This window comes from Rutidosis leptorrhynchoides, chromosome 1 (assembly GCF_046630445.1).
Source record: "Rutidosis leptorrhynchoides isolate AG116_Rl617_1_P2 chromosome 1, CSIRO_AGI_Rlap_v1, whole genome shotgun sequence".
Taxonomy (NCBI): Eukaryota; Viridiplantae; Streptophyta; class Magnoliopsida; order Asterales; family Asteraceae; genus Rutidosis; species Rutidosis leptorrhynchoides.
In genome coordinates this window covers 720,417,995-720,427,505 of record NC_092333.1, presented here as the reverse complement: position 1 = coordinate 720,427,505, position 9,511 = coordinate 720,417,995, and the positions used below count along the sequence as shown (strand labels likewise).

Genomic DNA, 9,511 nt, shown 5'->3' with positions numbered 1-9,511 from the left:
CCAGCATGTCAGATTCTTTCTAGAGTTTCTCTTCTGCCTATCCGAACACAACACTATCGTATCTCCTGATGACGAGACCCCGTTACCTTCCAGTCTTTTCTCCTCGGATAGGAGCTTGCTAGTAACGTCTTCAAACTTCAGAGTTTTCTTCCCATACATCAAAATAGGTTTCATGTGTTCATAAGACGATGATAAAGATAATATCAACCTCAAAGCTTTATCTTCATCATCCGTTTTAACTCCAATAGCCTCCAGTTCTGAAACAATACCGTTAAGAATACTTAGATGATCTGAAATCTTTGAACCCCCATCCATACGCAGAGTATGAAATTGTTCTTTAAGACACAACCGATTTGAGATGCCCTTGCCCTGGTACAACTGCTCTAGTTTAACCCAAAGCTCCTTTGCCATTGATAACCCGTGCACATTTGCAAGCACGTTCTTTGCAAGACACAAACGAATCGCACTTGCTGCCCTCAAATCCATATCATCCCATTCTTCTTCATCGAACTTACTGCTAGAATCACTGCCAGGAACAAGGGTGGGTTTACCCTTCAAAGCCTTGTGTAAACCGGACTGAATCAACACATCCTTGACTTGAACCTGCCATAAGCCAAAATTGATCATCCCATCAAATTTCTCTACATCAAACCTCATTGGACTGAACTTCGACATCGTATCCGTATCCTATAGACAACAACTTTCTCTGATTTTGCTCACGTTTCGAATAGCCAAAAGATGTAGCAGGTAGCCAGGACCCTTTAAATCGGAAATCCACAACTAGGCCACTAACAAATCCAACTATTACTACGAATCAGAAAAAATATTGTCTAACCAGATACCCTATACGATCAATAGAACTCGTTTCTGATGTGGACGATCCACTCACGTGACAACCACAGAGCATACTCCGACTCCTATAACCGAGACCCCCGTCAAACCTGACGCTCTGATACCAGTTGTTGGGAAATTACGGTCTCACTAATTCCCACCACCCAGCCCAACAATAATAGTAAAGAAATAAGAACAATACACAACACAAGATTTAACGTGGAAACTCCAAAACAGGAGAAAAACCACCGGCCCCAAAGAGAGAAATACACTATATCACAAATTGTTACAATGATATAGACGACTCTCTTAAGCCAACTACACTCTCTAATATATTTAACTAATACAACTCTCAAACAAGGGTAAGAAAGAAAGAAATAATCAAATACTTAAAGTGTATTGATTGGTGCGATTTGGAATGAAGACTTAGCCCCTCTTATATAACCAAGTCACTCACCCCTCACTTCTTCCTCCCACCAATGTGGGATAAACATATCTTCTACTAGCCAAAATAAACCAACAAATATGACTATGGATATGGATGAACAATAACTACATGGATATGGCCTCACGCCCACACCCGATTCATATCCGATCCGTTGACATCTCTAGGATGAAGGATTGAAGATAGAACCAAAAGAAATTGTGATGTAGAATGAAGTAAACAATAATTAGAATTGGACAAAGTTTGTTTATTTATATATATAATATATTTAATGGTTCATACTATAAAGTCGTAAGTGAGCTAATTTCAAACGGAGTCAAAACTATGAAATTATAATCTCTAAAAGTTTATGGGGTCATTATATTTAGTGGGGTCCTATGTAAAAATTTTTTTATTATTAATTTTGAAAAACTAGTGTGTCACGAGATCCCGCGGGTCTTTGTGTAAAGTCGCCACTAGATGTACCCATTGTTAAATCTCAGACATAAAGGTTAGTAATTTCACAAACTCGTCACATATAAACCGTTTAAGTAGGTCCTTAACGGCTAGCAGTAAATATCGGATAAAACAAAAGCCTTAAGGTATTACTCTATCCTCATATTGTTCAAGTTTGTGATAAATGAAGTGTTTATAAGTGTATTTCTTTTCCTCCATAAAATAACCCACATTTGTGAATTATTGGTGTTTTATGATGCTGATGAGATTGTCTACGTTAACAGATCCACATAGGTCTAGTGGTATGAAGGTTACGTACCTATCAACCACGATGTAAGTTTCTATGTTTTATTTTAAAGTTGTCTTAATTACCTTTTCAATTTATTACTGTATAATCTTGAGAAGGCGCTAAGAAATTCCATTAATTACCATAAAAATATTTAATATTAATTCACCTTGAAATTAATGAACTTGAGATCCATGGTATCCCCTCTTACAAGGAAAGATATATACGATCCAAAACAAGAAAACAAATCAATTCCAAAATTAGTAAAACCTAAATCATATATAGCTAAACAAACGGACCCAATGTTCTTTTATCACAACTTTGGACGCAAATTTTATGTGTAAGATAAGAAGATATATACAGTACGTATACAATGGGCCTTTGCACCTCGCGCTACACTGGTTCTACCGCAACAACCAACGTCAAACTAATCCTTCTAGACGGTCAACTTAGAGAATTCCGTTCACCGGTAAAGGTGTTCATGGTTGTACACCAACCGCACTCGTTCATATGTAATGCCGATGAGATGGACTATAATGAGTACGTAACGGCCATGAGTCAACAAGATGAACTTCAGCCAGGTCAACTTTACTTTGAGCTACCATCAAGTTGGTTAAACAAGCGGTTGACGGTAGAAGATATGAGATCATCGGCGGTCAAGGCTATAGAGGCACTTATGGTTAATGATGGTAAAGTGAGATGTGGTTGTTGGGTTAAACCGGTTAACCAATTGGTGTTTTGTGATGAAGATAAGAAGATAATGTCATCTTGCGGTAGGGTTGAGGGCGGTGGTAGTGGCGGTGATGATTTAAAAAACCACCGTTGTGGTGGTGGTGGTAAAGGGCGGTTTGTTACAAGGCTTGGAAGGATCGTAGAATAAGTGATAATAAGGATTTAGAATATATATATATATATATATATATATATATATATATATATATATATATATATATATATATATATATATATATATATATATATATATATATATTATTTTTTATTTTTTTTTATTTTTTTTTTGTGTGGGGTTTATTAGTTCATAGAATCTTAAGAATTTTTTTAAATATTGTTACTGACTAATTACTCTACTAAATTGATGCGTTTTTATTGGTAATAACATAAAAGATCTAGTGGACTATTGTGTAACTTTTGGTTATTGTTTTTAGAATTATGCTTATGTTTATTTGCACAATATAAATTTTATACTGAATATTTTGTAACTTTTAGCTATTGTTTTTACAATTATGGTTATTGGTTATAATGGATATGGTTATATGCAATATAAAAAATTTATATTCAATACGGTCGGTGTGAAATTACCATGAAAGTGCAAACTAAAAAAAACATCAAACAGGATAGCAATTGCAAAAACAAATGTTCCAGACGAGCATGTTTGCAAAGACAAATGTTCAGATGTTTGCAAAGACAAATGTTCAGGTAGAATATTTACACTTACATCTTCTTAAAACGAAAAGCAATAAGCAAAGGTACGAAAATTAAAAGGAAATTTAAAAAAAAAAAAATAATAAAAAAAAATCATATTTTCATATGAGCCCTACCATCAACGGGCGAAGTCCGTGGCCAACTTCTCTATGGCGAAGTCCATAAAGAAGCCATGGTGATAGCTACGGTTAGCTATGACCAACTCTATGAAGCTCTTGTATAACATACTCTTTTTTTCAAGTCAAGAACCAAGGTGTACTAAGTGAGAATTGAACTTGAATCTCTGCCACAAGTGAATATCAGACCAATTAAGAGCAGAGTACATGTGATTAGTTTCAAATTAAGAGCAAAGTAACTAATACGAGTAATATTGTATAAATCAGCGTTTGAACCTTTTTTTCCTAAAAAATAAGACATAATTACGAAAACGGTCCAACTCCATGTGATTTGTTTCAAATTGTAGGTTCAGATGATAAACTATTTATTTTACAAGAACAACAATTGTGTGCAAATGTTGTAAAAATAGTCACTCCGTCTAACGAACGTTAAAGACATTTGTTAAGTCCCTACACATGCTATGGACATGAGGGTATAAACATCAATTTTATCACCTTCATCTTCTTCCCAAAATAAAACCTAATATAGTAAGCAAAAAAGTTAACATATTCGAAACCCAAATGTGATCTAAGCTTAAATCATTTGATCAACCTGCAAATGAGAACCCAAATTTGAACATCATGCTTCTCACCTCCTCCTTCCCCTATCAGAAGCCCTAATTTCTAGCATTTTCTTTGTAACCTTAAAATCATAGTCGTGCTGAGGTCATTGAGGTCATGAGTTAAAGTCTGTTGGTGATTTTAGTGTCTTCCAACGTACATTTTAGTTAGTTGCGATTTACTTGAATGCAGGTGTTAGCTAGTTATACTTACCAACGGGTTCGGAGAGTGTGGAGTACACGCCCGTAAGAGTTGGCTACTAACTGTCGCGCAAAATGCGGGGGTCAAGGGGGCTGCGCCCCCTTGCGGGGTCCAAGGGGCAGCGCCCCTGGCGGGGTCCAAGGGGCAGCGCCCCTGGCTGGGGTCCCGAATGAGTATAAGCGAATAGTTGCATCTTTTGGTATACCCGAATTTCCCGCCAAAATTGAAGGGTTACACCCTTTCGGTTTAACTGTTTCCTATAACAGTTTAATGAACGTTTTTGTTCATCATTCTGCATTCATCAAACCAACAGAAACACACACAAATTCTCTAACAATTTGATCAGTGATTTCGTTGCCCAAAACACTGATTGCGTTCTTGTTTGATCCCTATAAAGATTTCGTGCAACTGTGGCAATCGTAGGGTCGAAATACTTTATAGAGACAGTGATTACACGATTCAAGAACGAATCCGGCAGTCAATTCATATCCGATTTCTAACAAATCTATAAAGTATTTGGTCTGTAATCATGTCTGGGGAAACAGTGAAAGAGATGACAAGGCAGTTTGCAAAACTGGAGAAATTTGAAGGGGTTAATTTTCGTAGATGGCAACAAAAGATGCGATTTCTGTTAACAACGTTGAAGGTTGTTCATGTTCTATCCACCCCCATGCCAGAACTTCCTGAGGATGCAACTCTGGATCAAATCAGGAGACGAAACAAATGGGATAATGATGATTTCATATGTCGTGGCCACATTCTAAATGGTATGTCTGATGCTCTTTTTGATGTTTACCAATCTGTAGAAACTGCTAAGGAACTTTGGGATTCTCTCGAATCCAAATACATGGCTGAAGATGCTTCTAGTAAGAAGTTTCTTGTGAGTAATTTCAATAATTACAAAATGGTGGATTCAAGGCCTGTTATGGAACAGTTCCACGAAATTCTTCGAATTTTGGGACAGTTTACACAACACAATCTGAAAATGGATGAATCCATTTCAGTGTCTTCAATTATAGACAAATTGCCACCATCATGGCAGACTTTCAAACACATGTTGAAACATAAGAAAGAAGAATTGTCCTTGACTGAATTGGGAGGCACCCTACGTATTGAGGAATCAATACGGGATCAAGAGGGTGGTAAGACTAAAGAAAAGGACGTTGCATCATCCTCTGTAAACATGATTGAGGATGGTAAACGTGGGAACAAAAACAACAAAAAGTTCAATGGAAAGAAACGTAAGTTTCAAGGGAACAACGATGGTTCCAACAAGAAGGATAAGAAATCTCTATCTTGTTGGATTTGTGGCAAACCTGGTCACTTTAAGAAAGAATGTCGTGTTGGAAAGAACAAGGATGGAGCAAGCGGTTCGGGTTCAGGAAACGGGTCTAAGGACCAAGTTCCTAACCAAGGTCAGAATTTTGATTGTATTATAAATTCTGTTCAGAATTATGTATCACATATTTCTGAAGCATTTTATGTGCAGGATGATAACATAGCGTGGTGGATTGATTCCGGGGCCACATGTCATGCATGTAAAGATCGCTGTTGGTTTAAGACGTTTCAACCTGATGATGATGTGCTTCACATGGGGAACGAATCAGTCACTCCTGTCCTTGGTCGTGGTGATGTTGTTTTACAATTTAGTTCTGATAAGACAATAACTTTAAATAATGTAGTGTATGTTCCTGGGTTGAGAAAGAATCTGATTTCCAATCCTATATTAAATAAGTGTGGTTATAAACAAGTATTTGAATCCGACAAGTATATCTTGTCGAAGGGTGGCATGTTTATTGGATTTGGATACTATAATAATGGTATGTTTATGTTGAATCTTAAGAATGTTCCTGTTGTTGATAATTCTGCTTGCATGATTAGTTCTAATTCAAATGATTATAGTTTATGGCATGCTCGACTAGGACATGTACATCAAAGAAGAATGAAAAACATGTCTAAAGTGAATTTAATACCGACTTTTGAAAAGTGTATTGACAAATGTAATACATGTGTGTTGAATAAAATTACGAGACATCCTTTTAATACCATAAACAGGAAATCTTTGAATTTAGAACTAATTCATAGTGATCTTTGTGATTTTCATGCTACACCTTCTTTAGGTAATAAGAAGTATGTAATCACGTTTATAGATGATGCGTCTAGGTTCTGTTATGTTTATCTTTTGCATACTAAAGATGAGGCCTTAGACAAATTTAAAATCTATAAGACTGAAGTGGAATTACAACAAAATGGTTTGATTAAAACGTTGCGCACCGATAGAGGTGGTGAGTATTATGATCCAATATATTTCCAGTCTGTAGGGATCATTCATCAAACTACAGCTCCGTATACACCACAACAAAATGGTGTAGCAGAGAGGAAAAATAGGTCTCTCAAGGAAATGGTTAATTCCATGATGTCCTATTCTGGTTTAAGTGACGGTTTTTGGGGAGAAGCCATGTTAACGGCTTGCTACATTTTGAATAGAGTTCCCAATAACAAAGGAATCACGACTCCTTACGAACTTTGGTACAAGAAGCAACCAAACTTGCATTATTTGCGAGTTTGGGGTTGTCGGGCAATTGTAAGATTAACCGAACCCAAAAGGAAAACTTTGGGTGAAAGAGGTATTGATTGCATCTTTATTGGATATGCTGAGCATTCTAAAGCCTATAGGTTTTATGTGATAGAACCTAATGATTTTATTTCGATTAACACCGTTGTAGAATCAAGAGATGCAATATTTGATGAATCCCGTTTTACATCAATACCTAGACCAAGGGACGTGATTTCTCATTCAAATGAGACTACACAAGGAGTTAACCTGGAAGAAATTCCAAGTGAGTCACTAGAACCTCGTAGGGGTACTAGAACTAGGACACCCAAATCATATGGTTCTGATTTTCAACTTTATTTAGTTGAAGGATCGAGAGATTGTGTTAAATCTAAATTGTCTTACTGTTATAGTATAGATGATGATCCTAGAACCTTTGATGAGGCTATGAAATCTCGTGACGTTGCTTTTTGGAAAGAAGCAATTGACGACGAGATGAGTTCTATTTTGGAGAATAATACTTGGGTATTAACAGATTTACCACCGGGATGCAAACCTTTGGGAAACAAGTGGATCTTCAAGAAGAAGATGAAAGTCGATGGCACAATTGACAAGTTTAAAGCTAGATTGGTCATCCAAGGCTTTAAACAAAAGGAGGGTATTGATTATTTCGATACATATGCTCCTGTTGCTCGTATCACTACTATTAGATTGTTAATAGCACTTGCTGCTACGTTTGATCTAGTGATCCATCAAATGGATGTCAAAACAGCATTCTTGAATGGTGATTTGGAAGAGGAAGTGTATATGAGACAACCAGAAGGGTTTGTTATGCCAGGACAAGAGCATAAGGTGTGCAAGTTGGTTAAATCATTGTACGGGCTGAAACAAGCTCCCAAGCAGTGGCATCAGAAGTTTGATGATGTGGTGTTGTCTAATGGTTTTGTACTAAATCAATCTGACAAGTGTGTATATAGCAAATTCGATCAATCCGGAAAAGGTATGATCATTTGCTTATACGTGGATGACATGCTGATCTTTGGTACTAACCAAGATCAAGTTGATAGAACAAAGGAGTTTTTATCTTCGAAGTTCTCCATGAAGGACATGGGAGTGGCGGATGTAATCCTAGGCATAAGGATTAAAAGGGATGATAGAGGTATTACGATCACACAATCTCATTATATTGAGAAGATTCTGAAACGGTTCAAGTGTGATCAATGTTCTCCCTTGAAAACTCCCGTTGATGCAACTGTGAAGCTTATGCCCCATTTGGGTAAAGCTGTATCACAGCTTGAATACTCTCGAGCAATTGGATGTTTGATGTATGCTATGACAAGCACATGTAGTGACCCGAACTTTTCCATGTTTATATATATTAATTGAGATTGATGTTTACATGATTAAATGTTTCCAACATGTTAAGCAATCAAACTTGTTAAGACTTGATTAATTGAAATAGGTTTCATATAGACAATTGACCACCCAAGTTGACCGGTGATTCACGAACGTTAAAACTTGTAAAAAAACTATATGATGACATATATATGGTTATATATATAGTTAACATGATATTATGATAAGTAAACATATCATTAATTATATTAACAATGAACTACATATGTAAAAACAAGACTACTAACTTAATGATTTTGAAACGAGACATATATGTAACGTTTATCGTTGTAACGACATTTAATGTATATATATCATATTAAGAGATATTTGTACATCATAATATCATGATAATATAATAATTTAAAATCTCTTTTGTTATTATAAACATTGGGTTAACAACATTTAACAAGATCGTTAACCTAAAGGTTTCAAAACAACACTTACATGTAACGACTAACGATGACTTAACGACTCAGTTAAAATGTATATACATGTAGTGTTTTAATATGTATTTATACACTTTTGAAAGACTTCAATACACTTATCAAAATACTTCTACTTAACAAAAATGCTTACAATTACATTCTCGTTCAGTTTCATCAACAATTCTACTCGTATGCACCCGTATTCGTACTCGTACAATACACAGCTTTTAGATGTATGTACTATTGGTATATACACTCCAATGATCAGCTCTTAGCAGCCCATGTGAGTCACCTAACACATGTGGGAACCATCATTTGGCAACTAGCATGAAATATCTCATAAGATTACAAAAATATGAGTAATCATTCATGACTTATTTACATGAAAACAAAATTACATATCCTTTATATCTAATCCATACACCAACGACCAAAAACACCTACAAACACTTTAATTCTTCAATTTTCTTCATCTAATTGAACTCTCTCAAGTTCTATCTTCAAGTTCTAAGTGTTCTTCATAAATTCCAAAAGTTCTAGTTTCATAAAATCAAGAATACTTTCAAGTTTGCTAGCTCACTTCCAATCTTGTAAGGTGATCATCCAACCTCAAGAAATCTTTGTTTCTTACAGTAGGTTATCATTCTAATACAAGGTAATAATCATATTCAAACTTTGGTTCAATTTCTATAACTATAACAATCTTATTTCAAGTGATGATCTTACTTGAACTTGTTTTCGTGTCATGATTTTGTTTCAAGAACTTTGAGCCATCCA

The 9,511-nt window shown here is 35.7% G+C and overlaps 1 protein-coding gene across 1 annotated transcript; it reads left to right on the top strand.

Annotated features, from left to right (window-relative positions):
* Positions 1-2,370: 2,370 nt before the first annotated feature.
* LOC139854749 (uncharacterized) lies at positions 2,371-2,877 on the top strand. The gene has a single exon (XM_071844036.1). It carries the CDS (start codon positions 2,371-2,373, stop codon positions 2,875-2,877), a length of 507 nt encoding a protein of 168 aa, XP_071700137.1.
* Positions 2,878-9,511: the final 6,634 nt, after the last annotated feature.